A 17,417-nucleotide genomic window follows, 5' to 3' on the forward strand; every position below is an offset into this window, starting at 1 on the left:
TGAATGCTGCTGGAGAGGACGCCTTGGCTCCCACCAGCCCTGGCCGCCTGCCACTGGGGCAAGTTTGCTCCACCTGTCTGGCCCCGGAAACAGTTCAGGGCCCTTGAGATTGTGATGTGTGTTTCCAGGCCTGCAGGTCCCCTGATGGCCCGCTCAGGGACTCCTGTGTATTGTCACAGCGAGGCATGGAGTCTGATCCACAATGGGAAGAATAAAGAATGAGGAGGCGTCCATGGCACTGGAGCCCTGGACCCTGGGAGCCCACTGGGCCCATATCCAGGCCCTGTCAGGGCTTCTGGGGTGGCCTTGGATAAGCTCTGGTGCCCTCAGCCTCAGGACACAGCAGGGCAGGAGTCTGGATGGAACTTCAGAAGAACTCGTGTGAATCTGGACAAAGAATTCACAGGCTTCAGTGTAACGGGGATCAAGTTGGATCAGCAAAACCGCCAGCCCCCGGGTCCCTCCTACAGGCCAGCCTGTGGCTCCCTGTTCTCCTTTCTCATTGTGGGTCTGGGGGTTTCTAGGGGATTGAAGGGTGTCTCTAAGCCATCCACTCCCATGACAGGAGCCCAGTTCTGTGGAGACCGAATGGGGCTCAGAGATCTGACAGGTCACTTGACCTCTATCTTGCACATGAGGCCAAATCTCAATTTTCCCACCTGTAAAATGGGCATTGTGATCTTTGCCCCAGGGAACGGTCAAAGATTGCAAGCACCACACAAATGTCAGTGATGAAAGGGCTAACCCTAACTGAGGTGCCTTGGAAGAACGATGTTGGATTTGATATGTCATCAAAGTTTTCAAGGCTGGAGCTAGACTTCTGGTAGGAAAACTGTTCATAAAATCCACAATGTCCTTTTCAAAAAGTCAGAGCTGGAACACAGGGTTGAAGGCCCATGGAGGAACACCCCAGGCTTCCTGCCACAACGCTGGTGAATGCCCTCACCTTGTGTTGCCCATTCACAGTTCTCTGGCATCTACTCAATGATATGTGTCCTTTGGAACCTTTCTCCCCAAGCTTCCAGGCAGCTGCGCGGGTAGGGTGGGGACTCCTGAGTCGGGGAGAGCAGATAAGTGTACGTGAGCAAGCACGTGCATCTGCCTACTCTTGGCCTTCTGCCTGGCAGCCCAGGAATCAAGAGGTTGTCTAATAAATACAAATGCAACCTGAAGACCTCAGGTCCTCAGGGGAGACCTCTGCAAGACAGCAGAACCTCAGGGGAGAGAGGAAGGGCATGGAAGAGACTCAGTGCAGGGCAGGAGGAGGCACAGGATGGGTGGAGGGGCACACGTGGGGCCAGGTGAGCTTTGCCGAGGAGGGATGGTGTGCACTTTAGGCAGGCAGTTCAGGTAAGGCTGACCTTCTTCCAGCAGCCTGAGACCACAAGGAGGGACCAGCACCTAGAGATGTGGGTGCAGGAGGCCAGGAGACCTGTGCTGCACACTCTGACCCTACCCTTCCTGTCAAAGGGAGAGAGGGAGGCCGGGAGAGGCTAGGCAGCATACCTTGTCCACCCTGCCTGGCAGAGGGAGGCTGGAGCCAGATCAGCCCAACTCCAGAGGTGGGCTCCAGCCCCAGCCAGCTCCCTTCCTTGCCCAGCAGGCTCCACGGGCTGGGTGTGCCAGCAGTGAGCAGACTGGCTCCTGCCCCCCCACCCTCGGGGAGGGGGTCTTCTCAGCAGTTCCCACAGCCCAGGACACCCCGTCTGGGCAGTGGGTCCAGAACCATCTCCCACTACCCTCACTGTCAACTTCGCTCTCCAGGGAAGGGAAGATCAGCCATGTGCCAGGGCTCAGGGGACTGAATTCCAGCCCCACCTCTGCCAGTCACTATTTGGGAACTCTACCTTGCTGAACGTCAGTTTCTTCTTCTGGCCCACCACCTTGTAGGAGTGGTGTGAGGAGAACACTTGGTGGTAAGTAGAAGAGGTCTGCTCTGTCTCCCTGCATGGCTCCGGGCTTCCCCAAGCTGGGCTGTTTTCCCTGAGGGGAGCTGGACTAAGTCTTCTGCAAAGCTGCCTCCCTGCCCTCTGGCTGTTCTGATGTCCTGTCTGGTCCACATATTAGCAGGACTCTGGCGCCCGCCCCTTTGTGCTTGCTTTGAAGAGGAAAGCCTGCCCCAGAGGAGCCTGCTGCAGACCCAGCATCCTGGGAGAGGGGAGGGGAAGCAGGGAGCTCTCAGGTGACCCTGCTGTACCACGGCAGCTGAGGCTCAGAGAGGTGGAGGGTCTTGTATGAGGTCCCACAGCAAGGCAGAGGTGTGACCAGGACAAGACCTCTCAGGCCTGATAACCTCAAGTGGGGGCTCTCTCTGCCCCAGCTCTTTGCCAACTTGGTGACATTTCAACATTGGGGACACTATCACATGAGATGGCAAAGTCCACTGTCATTGCTGTAATTCAGCCCAGATTTGGATGGGGCCTCCACCTGGCTGTTTTGAGTTGACAAGAATCGAGGCCCCAGGCAAAGACATGGTGGGCCCAGCAGCCCCATCTCAAGCCACTCACAGTTCACACACAAGTTCCTCACTGCCAGTCCCGCTCCTCTTCCTGGAGGCCTTCCTCTGTCCCCCAGATCCTCCCAGGTGGCTCTTTCCAAGCTCCCCTCCAGGCTCCCAGGGCCCTTGGCCGTGGCCTTGACCATCATGGCCCCTTGCATCCACAGGTAGATACATACTACACAAGGTGAGGCATCCGCCCCCACCTAGCACCTCCATCCCAGCTGCATTCGAGGCTCCACAAGGACAGGGAGGGGCAGACCAGGGGCTTCTGGCTGACTGCCGCAGGTGTTTGTGGTCCTCAGTGCAGGGAAAGTCCTCTTTGTTAATCACTGTATACATGGTAGGGACAGATTGCCCAGAACCCACCCGCTGGCATCCTGGAGGGTGGGAGAAGTGTCCATGGCGGCTGTCCAATGTAATTTGGGCCTGGGAGTGCCTCAGAAAACACATCCCAGTTCAGTTCAGCGGTTCCAGGGTCTGGGGCATCAAGAAAGGCTTAGGCCCTTCCTTGGACCGTGATCTCCTGGGTCCCATCCAGCCCTGATGTTCAAAGTCCACAATAGACAATATCTTACTTTAGAACTGTAGCTGAGGAATCTCACAGATGGTTCTCTTTGAGTCCTTTGATGTGGAAAAGAGCTGCTTGCACTGCATTAGGCCCAGGGAAACAGAGGCAGGTAGCTGGGGCATCTCCCCAAAGTGTGTTTCTCTTGGGGAGGGATTTTGGGGAGGGAGGGTCTCTTGGAGCATAAACACCCCAGTGGGACTCCTAGTCCAGAGAATAAACAAGTAGCAGTGAACAGGACGCTGGGCCCTGAGGTGGGCATCGTCAGTCTCAAAGACAGCTCTAAGCCCACCTGCAGGTCACCCGGGGCAGAGGGGCTCCTCTGTGCACAGGTCTGAGATGTCCTGTGACGCATCAGGAGTGCTGGATGTGTAATGGGTGGGCAGTCCACTCAGTTGGACCCTCAGGCCCACAAAAAAGCAAGAAAGTATTTACATGGGTGCTGCTGAAGCAACAAAAGCAAGCTCTCCCTCCTTCCCAGGCCTGGGGCAGGAAGACAGTGGGTGGTCAGACAGCTGGGGGACTGGCAGGCTGGGTGGGAGCTGCAGCTATCTGCAGAACAGTCTGTTGGTTTGTGGAGACCCAGTCGTCATTGGGAAGAAGCTCAATGATTGATTAGAGGTGGACCTGTGTCTGCAAGTCCAGCAGCCCTGCCATAGAACCCCCGAGTCCCTGGCAGGAAAAGTGGGGAAAGGAGCTTCAGACAAGTGGGGGGGTGGCTGGGCACCGTCTGATTGGGCCCCTTGGCTGTCTTCAGAAGGGACTGGGAGGCTATCGCCCTCAGTGATATGTGTCTTAAGTACTTGGCGCCTGCCTGGCTCCGAGGGTCAGTGACGATCATAGGCAGCAGCGGCTGCAGGCGGGGCGGCTCCTCGGGCGGCGGCGCTGTAATAGTACGGGGAGCCTGGAAGACACAGAATAGGCAAGGAGGTTGGAGGTTGCTCTTGTGCCCACAGCCTCATACCAGGACCCCTTTTCCACCAGTGTCTCCCACCTCTGTCCCTTCCTCTCTCTCAGCCGGTCCAGGTCACCATCCCCTCTCACCAAGACCTCTGTCTCAGTCTGTTCCCTAAACTTCAGGCCTGATCAGGGTTGCTACCTGCTCACAAGATTTCAAGGCCTTCCCTCCACCTAGAGTTGGGGTGAGCAGACTGGAGCCCTTGGGTCAAACCCTCCCTGCAGCCTGTTTCGGCCAGTAACATGCAGTGGAAGCCGGCCTTGACTGTTCGTTTCTGTGTGGTCTGTGGCTGCTTTCTGCAGCAGAGCTGACTATGGTAACAGAGATCATATGGCCTACAAAGTCTAAAATGTTTACTGTTGCACCCTTGACAGAGCAGTTGCCATCTTCTGACCTGGAGGATGAAAAGTCAACGCTTCTTTGGTCAGCCTGCAGATGCTTGTGCCGCAGCCCTGCCAGCCACTCTGGGGGCACCTCTCATAACCACTGCCCTGCCCCGCACCTCCACACACACCATACTCCAGGAAAATCAAACTCTTTGGAGCTGTCTCAAATATACCGTAATGTAACAGCACCTACTACTAGCTGAGCATTTCCTCTGCCCCACACCATTATGCCCTTTACATATGTTGTCTCATTTAAACCTATGGCATAGGTAGAGCTAGCCCTTTTATCATACCCATGCCTCTGTGACTTTTCCTAGGCTCTGCTTCCTTCCTGGAACACCTTGGCCATGTCTTCCCCTTTCCTGTCTACTAAACTATTCCACCTCCTTTAAGTCCCTGTGCCCCTGTCTCCTCCCCTGGGAGACCCCTGGCCTAAGCTCACACTCCAGTGCAGGCTGGACCACATGCTCTGATCACTTGCTACTGCACTTCCTCCCTCACTGCTGGGCAGAGCCCGACAGAGGCAAGGGCTGGGCTGTGCTCTTCTTGGTGTCCGTCCCCAGTCCCCAGCCTGGAGCCCGGCTCAGGCACATGCTCAGCCAGGTTTGCAGAGTAAACAAACAGCACTGAGTGAGCAAGCAACAGTGAAGACCTCTGCCTGTTTGTTCACTTATTTTCTGGCCCTATTGGGTGCAGTGCTAGGCAATAACACATAAATATCAGCCTGACACTGGTCAGTGTTCGGTGTCAGGAAGGGGACCAGAGCACTGAGGAAAGAGGTCTGGGAAATGCAAGATTATTCTGTCAGGCTCAGGCTTCCTGGAGGAAGTGGGGTGGGCTGGGCTTGGAGGACAGGAGGATTTGGACGTAGGGGCACTGGGGTATGTGAGTATATGGGGGAAGGGCAGGGTGCCATCTTGCTGCCTGTGAACTGGAGAGAGAGCCAGTGTGAGGCCCTTGTACCAGTGCTGGGTTCCTCCCACCGTCCCCAGGGGCACTGCTCTGTGCTCAAACTCCTCCCCAGGGATGAAAGTTTCTGGGGGCCTCAGGAAGACCAGCAGATTGTCAGAACCACAGAGGTCAAAGATACTAGGCCATCTCTTCCTTTTATAGGTAGGAAAACTGAGGCTCAACAAGACAGTCACATGCCCAGAGCCCCAGAGCCTCTCAGTGCCAGAGCCTGGCCTGGAATTCAGGCTGTCCGCACACGGCTCAGGACTCTTTACACCATGACGCAGTTCACAGCCGGGACACCCAGTGCCAGAGGGCCACGTTGACCCAAGGGAACAGCATGGACCATGTGTCTGCTGGGGTAGGAAGAGTAATTCCCTACGGGAAGTAATTAAAATCAATTCTGAAATATCACCCAAATCCAAATGATTCTTGGCAATTCTTTCAGATACCATAACTGGGCACCAAGGCCTGGAAAGGTCCAGTCAGGCTCTCTCATTCTTGGCTGAGTGACCTTAAACAAGTGACTTCCTCCCCTGGGCCTCAGTTTTCTCACCTGTAGGAGGGAGTCCCAGTGGCGTTTTAGGAGGGCACGTGAGATAAGGACATGAAAGTGCTTTGGAGATGGACTTTTCTCAGCCCTTTATATCCAGTAACTCTTTTTAATTCCTACAACAGCTCTATCAGATAGGAACTAGAATTGTTCCCATTTAGCATATGAGGAAACTGATGCACAGAGAGAGTAAGAGCTTGCCCAAATTCATACAGCTAATATGACATCAAGAGGACAGATGGGGCAGGCATTTTAGCATGTCCCACCCAGCCCCAATCAGCAGACATACCTCTCCTGCCCCATGCCCGCAGGAAGGCAGTACGGCCTGGCGGCACTGACAGCAGAGGTAGGGGAAATGCCTTGCTGTGCTGTCCAGAAGGCATGGCTACTAGGCCCATGCCCACTGTTCCCAGAGGTGGGTTTTCCAGCTGTCTCCTCTGTCACCTCCCCAGTCAGAGCCCTGACTCAGAGACACCTGCCTGCTTCCTCTGCTCTGGGAGGGGGACACTGTTGGAAGGCAGGCCCCGGAGGACCCTGGCTCAGCACCCACGGGCCGCCTCTCACCCTCAGCTCTCCCTCGCTCCCCTGACCTCTCGGCCATGCTGTCCAGGGGCCTCAGCAGGAAAACTCTACAGCAAAATCAAAACGGCTTGCATTTACTGAGAGAAATGAAAACATCACCTCACAGAGCACTCTGCCTTCCTGGTGCCCATTAGACTTCCTTCTAGAATAAACTTGTCCTTTTTTCTTTCATTTTTCCTCTACAATTCACATTATCATCCATTTACTTCTTGACACAGTCATTCGGCTCCATTGCTCTCTAATCCCCTTACCGCGGCCACAGGCACACCCATTCTCATCCTAACTGACCACAGCCGGCTTCCTTCCTGCCACCAGGCCTGCCGGCCCTGCCAGCTCAGGGTGGGCTGTGCGTGGGCCCCCTGCAGGCATTTCCAGGGGAGGACGTTCAGTGGGAGGGAAGCTCTCCTGAGAGGCCAGTGTGCAGCTCCATCAGGTGCCTTGGCCATCCTCCCCTTGGCAGTGTTTCTGTGAATATCCAGAGGGTCTCCCCTGTTTCCAGGCTCCCGTGGATCTAGCAGGAGCCCCAGGGAGCTTCAGAGCAGGTTTCTGCAGCCCCAGCACCCTCCCCAGGTAATAATCAGTCTACTTCACCCACCCCATGGGATTCTTTCAGCTAAAACCCAGAGGACACACCCTCGGGGAGGGCAGGCTGGTAGAGGTGAATGAGCCCAAAACTCTTTTGCAAGACTGTAGTAGAGGGGCCTGGCATCTCACTCAGCTTCAGGAGAAAGGGGCATCTTGCTTATTTGGGGCACTAGCCTTCAAGAGAGCATTGTGTTCAGCAACTGCTTGAATAAAGAAGTTGCCAGTGGTTATTATCCTCACTTTACACCCTAGGCAACTGAGGCCCAGACTGACTAAGACCTAACAATGATCCCCAGGTTATGAACTCGAGCAGCACAGGGGCCATTTCACATGTTTGTAACTGTCAGACATTGTTTAAACTTGTCCTGCATTTGCAGAGTTTCCTGGGGTATTAGGCCCAGCTCTTGGGGCTGGAAGCCAGAACTCATTCTCCCAGCTTCCTTGCTGATGGGCACAAGTGTGTCACCTGGGCCCTGCCCATTAGACTCTCTTGAGTATGACCTCTCCTGAGAAGACAGCAATTTGAGGAAGTGGGCTGAGAGACCCCATCTGCTGGGGTGGTGGCAGAGGTACCCAGCTCTGGGCAGTGGCTGGGCACAGCACTCAAGCCTGCTGGCTGAAGCAGCAGTGCAGAGCGAGCTCCCTGGGGGTGCCAACCTGCAACCAAGGAGTGCTTATGCTAGAGCAGCCCTGGGGTTGTGGCTGGGGGTCCCACACCTCTCTCTGGTTCTCCTGGGGATTCTGGAAGACTCCAATATCCCTTAATAAATTTGTTTTCTGCTTAAACCAGCCAGAGTGGATTCTGTTGTTTGCAACTGTAAGTCTGACAGATAAATACAATAGCCTGGCATTCAAAAATAGACCAGAGCTGTTCTCATCACACACATGGTCTGAATATTGAGGACTCGCAAGGCTTGTTCCCATGGAGGAATGAGGCCTCTTTTCCTGGCTGTAGTGCTGTTCAGACTGAATCAGTCGAGGAGAGTAGGGTTACCGCATCACACACTGGTTATGAATATAGGCTCTGGAGACAAGATAACCTGCATGCTATGTGACCTCAGGTATAAGTTTATTAACCTTTCTGAGTCTCACTCCATCTGTATAATAGAGACAACAGTATATGCCCCCTAGGGCTGCTGAAATGATAAAATGAGATAACCCACAGGAAGGGTTTTGCCCAGTGCCTATATGATTAGCAAGGGCTCATTCAGATGAAGAGAGTTTTCATTCTCTATTCACCCTCCAGGTCCTGTGCACCTCCCAGCACAAACACACTTGCCCAGGGCCCCCTACCCCTGAGCCTGTGAGCTCTCTGGGACCGAGTCTACATCTCTTCCACATGGGGCATGAAGCCCACGCTGAATCATGGGGGCTGTGAACTGGGTTTCACTCCAGCTCAAGCAGCAGAGACCTCAAATGCAGTCCAGTCCCACCCTCCCCTTGCCGTCCCTTTGGGCTCTTCTGGCATTCATTCAACATTCCCCAGATGTGGCTCCACCCACCTCCCACTCCATCCCTTTGCCACACTTGTCTGAGAACTTTCTTCCCACTTTTCTGCCTCTTGAACTCCCAGGCAAATAAGACTACCTGACACCTCATGAAAATTAGAAAAACATGCCCACTCTGGGCAGCTATAGCCCTGTACCAGCACTTGGGGCTTTGTGCCAGGCATGTGCTGGATTTCAGCCCCCACTTGTCCCCTTGGGGAGTGCCCAGCCATACATGGAGGTCCTAGGTGAATGTGGCCTCCTTGGGGTCACACCCCCATCTCAAGGAATTCTTCCCACAGCCTGGCCACATTCTCTGGGGTCTCACAGCAGCACTGGGACCAAGTCTCCATCTGAGGAAGATCTGTAGGGAGGGGCTCCCAGGCTCAGGCCTCCAGACCCATGCCCCCACCCCCACCCCTAATGAAAGACTCATGCCCCCTGAGACGGACAGCTGGGCCAACTCAGAGCCCAGGGCCTCTCAGGAGTGCTGTTTAAGGAAAACATTAGGTAAGTATAAATCTGATTCAATACTGAAAAATAATTTTTACCCAAACCAAAAAAGGAGTCTGACAGATCAGTCCAGAGATTTAGTTCCTTGAGGAGTCCACAGACAGTAAAGGCCTAGTCTTCCATAAAATGGGATCTCTAGGCACAGGGAACTGGATTACTAGTTGGCAGTGTTTCTTATTTCGCCTGCAAGTTTTGCATGATATACACTAAACGCTGGTGTCCGTGTCATGTGTCTGGCCTGCTCACCAAGCAGGTTTGGGAAGGGACCAAGGCTGTGACTCCATGGCCTCCTTCACAGACCCATAGCCTGGCACCTTGAGTTTGAAGACACCAGGGTCTTGCTCTTTTGAGGAAGTCTATGTTTCTCAGTCCTAAAATATTTCAGGATCTAGGGAATTAACAGGTTAATTTAAGCAGCTCTTTTTAAGCTGGAAAGACAAACCTGGATGGTCTCCAAGGCCCTTCCACGTCTGACCTTCATGGGAAGTCCTCAGCTGCCCACCCAGGAGGGATCAGGTTGCTGCCCGCAGCTGACTGGCTAAGTCTGCCGAGTGATCTGTGTGAGCCCTGGGCCCCAGATTCATGCTCCAGAACTTTGGCTCCAGCTGACACTCACCAGCTGGTTTCATGTAAGTTCATTTCAACACAACAAAAGGCTCTCTTTGGCCTTCTGAGGGCTGAGCTATCCCTGCTTGGCCTTTGGGGTGGCCCAAATATCTTTGATGGTGTGCACAGATCAGGCTGGCCCCAGCCCTGCTCAATCTGCCAGTCTGAGGCCTGAGTAGAGGCTGGATGCAAGCTGAGCTCAGAATGGCATAACTCGGCAGCACTTTAGCCACAGGGCAACCAGTTTCCTTCCAATGGAGCTTGCTCTGCTGATATCCATGGCAGACATCGCTGATCAGTCACCGGCCTAAGAGTCCATCAGGACAGGTAGCCACTACCAATCAATCAAGTTGGCCTCCTAGGCATCTCTTATTTAGAGATTTCTTACCGGAATATTCAGATTCTTAAGAAACACGTCACTCTTAGGCAGGCACTTTACCTACCTTCCTCTTTCTCCCTCAGTGCCCTTTTTTCCTCCCTTACCTCCCAAAACACCTGGGAGAGGGATGAGGGTGTGAGCAGGGCTGGAGTGCTGATGGCTGCCCAAGGGCCCCATCATGACTCTCACATTGCAGGTGACCAGACCTCAGGGTATTGAGGGACCCCAGCCCAACAAGGGGGCTGGATGGGGCGGCCGATGGCCCGGGGCCCCACAGGACCCCCGCCAGTACTCACCGAGCAGCCCCGGGTTGGGGAACCTCCAGGAGTCGTTGTATGAGGGATACTGAGGGTGGCTGTAAGGGCTCCCGGAAAACTCACTCCCTGCATGCGGTGGGTGGGGAGAGAAACAGGAACCGAAGGTCAAGTCAGGTTCGGAACATGCCGGTGGCATTCGCCTCTTCCATAAGCTGCAGGCGCTTCTCATGACCAGTAAGGGCAAGTCCGGTCCACACCCTTAAGTGGACAGCTGTCCCTGGCATTGTCTATATTTTCCCCATAACATTTTCTTATTCGTGGGAGTGAATATCAGCCTCTCACAGGCATCCCATGAAACCACCATGTTCCAGATACTCCCTTGGGCTACTGGCCCACTTTATAGGTGAGAAAACTGATGCCCAGGGTCTCTCACAAAATGGCCTTGATACAGCAACCCAAGTCTAAAGCTGCATTCAGCTTGGTTCTCAGCCCTGACGGAGGGCCCTCTAGGACCCAGTGTGGATTCAGTTCCATTCTCCATACGCTTCCTTCCAGGGTGGCTCTCAATGGAAGAGCCAAAGGTGGTCTCATTTGAGTCTGGCTGTCCGTGCTGGGAATTCAGCTGGGAATCCAGTGGGTACCATGAGACACAAACTCAGGCCTCTGCCAGGGGGCAGGTGGCACTTTGCTGAGATGAAGGGCAAGCTGAGGGCTGGGGAGCACAGAAGAGGGAGTGGGTTGGGGCCTTCGGGATACTGGGGAAGTGGCAGCTGTTAGCTGCCCTGGGCATGCAGACAGGAACTGCAGGCTGTGCCAGGGTGGGGACAGCACTGCGTGGAGGGGCAGAGTGGGACCTGAGGATGGCTCACTGTTGCCCAGCTACTCATGGAATCATGATGCTTGCATCTGGCACTTCCTTTGCTCTTGTTTCTGGCCCCAGTCGTCTCTTTACCAATGGCCAGTCATAGGAGAGGAGTTCAGAGCTCCTGTCCTCAAAGCTTGCTGCCTAGGCTCTGTAGCAGGGTAGGCCCTGCCGCTCCCCTCCCCATGGCTTGGGGCTCCCAGAGGGGGGGTTTGGGCCTGACTCAGCAGGGAGCCCAGTGTCTGGCACAGCTGGTGTTGGCAGGTGGCTGTTGAGTGGCTTTTTAAGCCACTGGTTACAGAGCAGGTGGGCCCCTCCCTGGCAGTGATGATGTGTTATACAGCCCCAACAGACCACCTTCAGCCCAAACAGGCTTCTGTGGATTCTTCTCAAGGATGCAAAAGGGCCAAAGGGCAGAAGCCTCCAGAAATACCAGCAAGACGTCAGGACCTGGACCGCTGCTCTTTCTCAGCAGCCAGGCCCAAATATAGGGACCCCAGGGCTCTACCAGGTGCGGCAAGTACAATAAAGCAGACTTGATGGGCCAGCAGCACCCGCCCCCTAGACTCAGCTGGTCTCCTCCCTTCTTCCACAGGCAGAGCATGCCCCCCCACACACACACACACTAGTGCGTGCACACACGTGCACTCCTCCCTGGGCCTCTCTGGGGGCCACTCCCAGCCTGACAGGCTGAGTCTTCCAATTCTCTGTTTTTTATGCCTCAGTGGTCAGGGTGTCAGGATCCAGCGTATGGAGGGAGAGCATGGTGACAGTGCTGGGCCGCAGCAGCCCAGCCTCGACATATCCATCAGTGCCACAGAGCCTCCTCCTCCTAGGGGGCAGGGTGGGGGAGCGGGAGACCCAGCAGCCTGGGGAGGGGGACAGCACCCTCCCCTCGGGGCTGCAGGCACCCTTGGAGCTGCCCCATCACAGGCACTTCCTGAAAGCATGGTGCTTGGGCCTGGGGCATCTGGCTACGCAGGCAGAAGCTGCCTGCATCGCCCGCCATCCAACAGCATCATGCCCGTGTGCCAGGCCCAGCTCTAAGGCCATCTCTTCCAGGAGATCTCCTTGATCTCCAGCCCCAAAAAGTGCAAGTCTGGGGGGTCCATTCAGCTGGAGTTGATTAGTTAATTGTGCCTGCACTATCCATCCAAACCCTCTCCCCAAATTGACAAAGGGCCATTAACAGTTTCAACTCCATTACAGGATGTAGTAAGTCAGGGTTGCCCACCATCCTCGACCCCATCCACCCCTGCCTGGCTTTCTACAACCCCACTGGGATACCTCTTCCTCTAGGAAGCCCCCTTCCCCCACCGCCCATTGTCAGGTGCACTCAATCTCTCGCAGCACCCCACAGCACCAGGCTGGCCCAGACTGATGTGGGGGTCTCCTGGGACAAGAGAGTGCTGCCCTGCAAGTCTGTGTCTCATTCCTCCCTGCGCCCATGGGCCACCCACCCCCAGTGCAATGCCCCGTCCATAGCAACAGCTGGTGCTCCATTCATCACCATAGCTTGCCTGCCTTTACCTGTAGCACAATGCTCTTGCACAATGTCCACATGGCTCTCTCCTTCACCTCCTTCTAGGCTTTGCTCCAATGTCATCTTCAAACCACTGCATTTTAAATAGCAACTCCTTTCACCCCACTCCTTTTTTCTGCTTTATTTTTTTTTCCACAGAACTGATCATAATTCAACCTATCTTGTTTACTGTACTTATCTTGTTAATTCTGCCTCCTTTGCTAGGATGTGAGCTCCATGGGGCAGGGAGATTTGTCTGTTGAGCTCATGTCTCCATTCCAACATCTAGCAGAAGGGCTTAACATCTAGCAGGCACTGAAAACTATTTGTTGAATGAATGAATGAATGAATGGGAACTCCAGGGACACAGATGATGGCTCCTACTACTTCTGTTATTAGTACTGATAGCCAGGGGTGTATTGAGCACCTGCTGGATGCCAGAACTCAGACCAGTTTATCTGATCCTTTGCCCAGGTTCTAGCTACCACACCATCCTGCTACTTAGTGGAAAACATGAATCCCCAGGGACACCCTGCCTGGAGTGCCAAGAGTGGTGGCATGATGGGCACCTTCAGTGGGACTCCTGTCCTGTGAGATGCCCTGTGAGAGTGGGCACTCTGCGTAAGGGTAGCTTGGCCATCTTGGCATGAGGCTGACCTGGGGGCTGGTGCAGCCACCTGCTGGGGACTTTGAGATGGTGTCTAGTTATCTCAAGTGCCACACAGGTAACTGGCTGAGGGTAGGAAGCCCTCATCCCAGGAGATGTGGGGAGGCCAGGTCCTCGATGGCCAAGGAAGCAGCAGACTACCCAGGTTCCAGCCCACATGCTCCCTATCACTGAACCCTGTGGTCCTCAGTCAATCTGGCAGAGGCTGGGAGCACAGGATCTGGAGCCAGACTGCCTGGGTTCAATCCCAGGTCTGCCTCTTTCTACCTCTGTGACCTTTAGCAAGTTACTAAACCTCTCTGTGCCTCAGTTTCCTCCTCAGTAAAGTAGGTACAATTAATAGATCCCACTGCATATCTCTGTTGTAAAGACTGAATGATACACAGAGTGCCTGGCACACAGTGAATGCTCAAGAAGTGCCAGCCACATGACAACGACCTGATCCTTGACACCAAGGCCTCCTTAGCATTGAGAATCTCACTTAAACCTCCTGGCAATCTCAGAAGCTCACAAGGTGGCTGCAACTTTCCACATTATATACGTGAGGAGATGGGGCCTCAGGAAGGTAGGGAGACTTTTCCAGGCCAGGAGGCAGCTCCAAGGCTGGCCTCCAGCCTTACTGCCCAGCATCCTCTGCCCATGGGACACTGCCTTTCCACCCCAGGCCTCTGGCCACCTCCAGGCCAGTGATGTCTCAGGGACCTGCTGGTCTGCTGAGCCTGGATCTCACTTCTCAGGAGCCATGAGACTCCTAGCAGGGAGCCACCCTCCTTGTGGTTCCATGGGCCCCACCTGACGCTGGCTTTTTCTGGGTCTGAGGCTCTAATCTCCTGCTTGAGTTCACCACCATCATGATACCCAAGGAGAAGACACCTTCTTTCCTTCAAACCTTACCTAAATCATGGGAGTTTTGCTACTGAGAGGGAGAAAGGGGCAGACAGGAGATGCACATGTCCCGCGGCAGGGGTGGGGCTGAAGAACATTTATTTAAGAAATGAGTGTCTAAGTTCCCATTTTAAGTAGCCTATGTTGGGGGCTGTAACCTCCCCCCACATCTCTCATACATTAATGACTGCTGCACACTCCAACGCCTTGGGCAGCCTGTTTTCTCCCTACATGGAAATCAAGGGAAGTGGATGAGTGCCAAGTTCGGGTGGCCGGAATGAGATGAGAGACTGTGGCTCAAGAGCCGGGTGATGTCAGAGACCATCCCCTGTAAACATCAGAGCATCCTGGAGAGGACATGTGACTTTCCACGAGGCTGGGAATGAGGGTTTGAATCAAGCTTATCTTGATTTCAAGGTGCCAGGAGGAGCCTGCCAGCCGTTGTTGGGATTCTTTGCACTGGGTAAAGGAGGGGTAGGGCCAGAGTAGGCAATGACACGAGCAGAGAGGTGGGAACAGGTGGATGGTATATGATAGCATTCTGGGGCACCTGGACTGATGCCCCCTCTTAAGCTGTTGCCAACAGGACCAAGAATACAAGGATGGTCCCCCTTCAGGCTCATGCCCAGGGTCACACCTACACATATGACCCACACTCCGCTCCTGCTCAGACCTGCCTACTCTGGAGCAGATGACAGAAAATAGCCTTTGGAATCAGACGCTCCAAGCTCCAGGCCAGGCTTTGCTACTTAGAGCTTGCGTAGCCTTGAACATGTGAAATGAGCCTCAGTTTCATCTGTAAATTAGAGGGTAGGGAAGTCCCCACTTTTTAAGCTTGTGGAGAAGATCAAATGACCTAACAGTCACAGAAGATCTTTGCAAACCCCCACATGGTAGGATTTAGTACCTTCTCATCACGGATGGTATAGAGAGCTAACTCAGTCATTCCTGCCCCCACCCAAACCTTCCAACCACAGCCCCAGCTTCTCCCCCATCCCCTTGGAGCCTGGGGAAGGACCGTGGGGACAGAGAGAAATGCAGCGCTGCGGAAGTGTCAGAACAGCAGGGGAGAGGTCATCATACATGACATACTCTGGTTTTATAGACATGAAACTGAGGCTCAGAAAGGAGAAGGGATTTGGCAGAGGCCGAGCACGTGGAGTCCCTCACAGACCAGGAAGGGTTTCCTGGGAATGTCTGTATCCAGCCGAGACAAGACGGAGAGAAAGCACACCCGCAGCCAGGAAGCCTGTCCAACGGCAGGGTGCTCCAGCTCCAGAAGCCCCGTGGAAAACAGTAGAGCGGAGAATGTGAGGCACTTGGCTTTTTACATGGGAAGGGCTGGCCTGCTTCTCTCATTACCACTCAATCCCAAGCCAAGCGCTTCTTCCCAGAATTTATAGGAAGTAAAATTGGCTCATCACCCTCTACACCACAAACTTATGTTGAACCTCACCAACCTCTGCTATTGCTCATAGTCCCGGATTATTAGGACTGGCAAGAATTTGAGAGACAGTTTATCTCAACCTCCCCTCCCTCAGGGCCACATAGCCAGACAGGGATGAAGCAGGACCGTAATATCCCTTGTATTCTAGCCTGGTCTTTCACCAACCCAAGGACAACTTCACTGGGTTGCGTCAGCAGGGGAAGAGCAAGTCCTGGGGTAAGAGCCCTTCCTACCCCTGATATGTTTGCAAATGTTCAAGCACATAGCAAAGTTGAAAGAATTTTGTAGCAAACACTTATATACCTACTGCCTAATTCTACCATCAATATTTTCTTATATTTGCTTATTATCTATCTCCATCTCTCCAGCCTTTCATTCATCTTATTCTTCAGCATTTCAAAGTAAATTGCAAACATCAGCACATTCTCCCCTACCTCAGCATGCATATCATCAACTAAGATTCATTATTTGTTTACAAGTTTTTTCTTTTGATATAAAGTATACACATAATGAAATACACAAATCTTAAATTTATTACTGCTGTGTTTTAGCAAATGTGTTCACCTGTGTAAACCCATACCTCTATCAAGATGTAGAACATTATCACCACCCCAGAGAGAGAAAGTTCTCTCATGCCAGATAAGGGGGAGTTTTAAATAATTGAGAACCCAGTTATCTGAGGATCTGACCAAGCCATTCCCCAATAAACATGGAGTTCTGAGATTACCACTGACAACCTAACCCTGATTGCTCAGAGGCCCCTAACCCACCGACTAAAGGCCCTTCCAGAGCCACTAAGCAGAATAAAGCTGAGGAATGCCTGTTCTTTCCTCAAAGACTCAGAAAGAAAAGCAGAAGCTCAAGAAATTTAGGATAAATAGTGAGTTCTCCCAAACAGCACTGCCTTTCAAAAATAAAAGAGCTAGCTGTGAAAATGAATGAAATAACTAGAAAGGACTAATTAAAATCAAAGGTTTAAAGGGGCCAAAATACAATGCACTTAATGAAGCCATCCTGGAGATTTCAGGGCCAGGAAAATCTTCAGAATTAGAGATGTTTTCAGTTTCTCCTTCACTAAAAGCTCAGAGATGGCAAGAAAGTCGGGGTTGCCTAAAATTCTCAGAAGTGACAGGTAAACCAGCTCAGTGAAGCTCTTAATTAACCCAAAAGGACACCTGCCAGATGATGGGGATCTGCAGCGCCCACTGGGGGCTGACCCCATCTGCAGATGGTAGGCTCCCACCTCTGCTTGAGACCCTGGCCAGCTGCAATTAACATGCACAAAGTCTTTCAAAGTGACTTCACAGCCAAGTTCTATTTTTTGAAGGATTGAAAGTGGGCTTTGAGAGAAAATCTTTGCAGAGGTGAAGGAAGAAAAGATTTAAAAAGGACAATGAGATTCCTCCAATTCCTCCCCATGATTTTGCGGAACTGCAACGGCTCAGGGGTCAGTGGGGTCCTGGTGCACTGCTGTCTATGGCTAGAGTGACCCTAACTATAGTACTCCACACAGGCACAGTCTGCCTTTCAAATATATATATATATATACACAAAATGTGTTATATGTAGTAGTATACATGTCACTACATTATGTTACATGTTTATACACATAATGCATACACATATTCGTGTGTATTTAATAATATGTATAATACATACACAAACATGTTAAAATATGCATATCAGGATGTGAGTGTATGCATATGCACAAA

At 53.0% G+C, this 17,417-nt stretch overlaps 1 protein-coding gene across 6 annotated transcripts in view; it reads right to left on the reverse strand.

The window, feature by feature from the left end:
• Positions 1–1,211: 1,211 nt before the first annotated feature.
• The window catches only part of PAX5 (paired box 5), a 168,856-nt gene continuing 152,650 nt past the window's right edge, over positions 1,212–17,417 (reverse strand). For all 6 annotated transcript variants that reach the window (XM_036888476.2, XM_036888475.2, XM_036888471.2 and 3 more), the window contains 2 exons: positions 10,362–10,448; positions 1,212–3,969 (listed from right to left, as the gene is read on the reverse strand). In XM_036888476.2, coding sequence (XP_036744371.1) covers positions 3,893–3,969; positions 10,362–10,448 — 164 coding nt within the window. In that variant the 3' untranslated portion in view covers positions 1,212–3,892. The remainder of the gene's footprint in view (positions 3,970–10,361; positions 10,449–17,417) is intronic.

The sequence above is a fragment of the Manis pentadactyla genome, chromosome 3 (genome assembly GCF_030020395.1).
Source record: "Manis pentadactyla isolate mManPen7 chromosome 3, mManPen7.hap1, whole genome shotgun sequence".
NCBI classification, from domain to species: Eukaryota; Metazoa; Chordata; class Mammalia; order Pholidota; family Manidae; genus Manis; species Manis pentadactyla.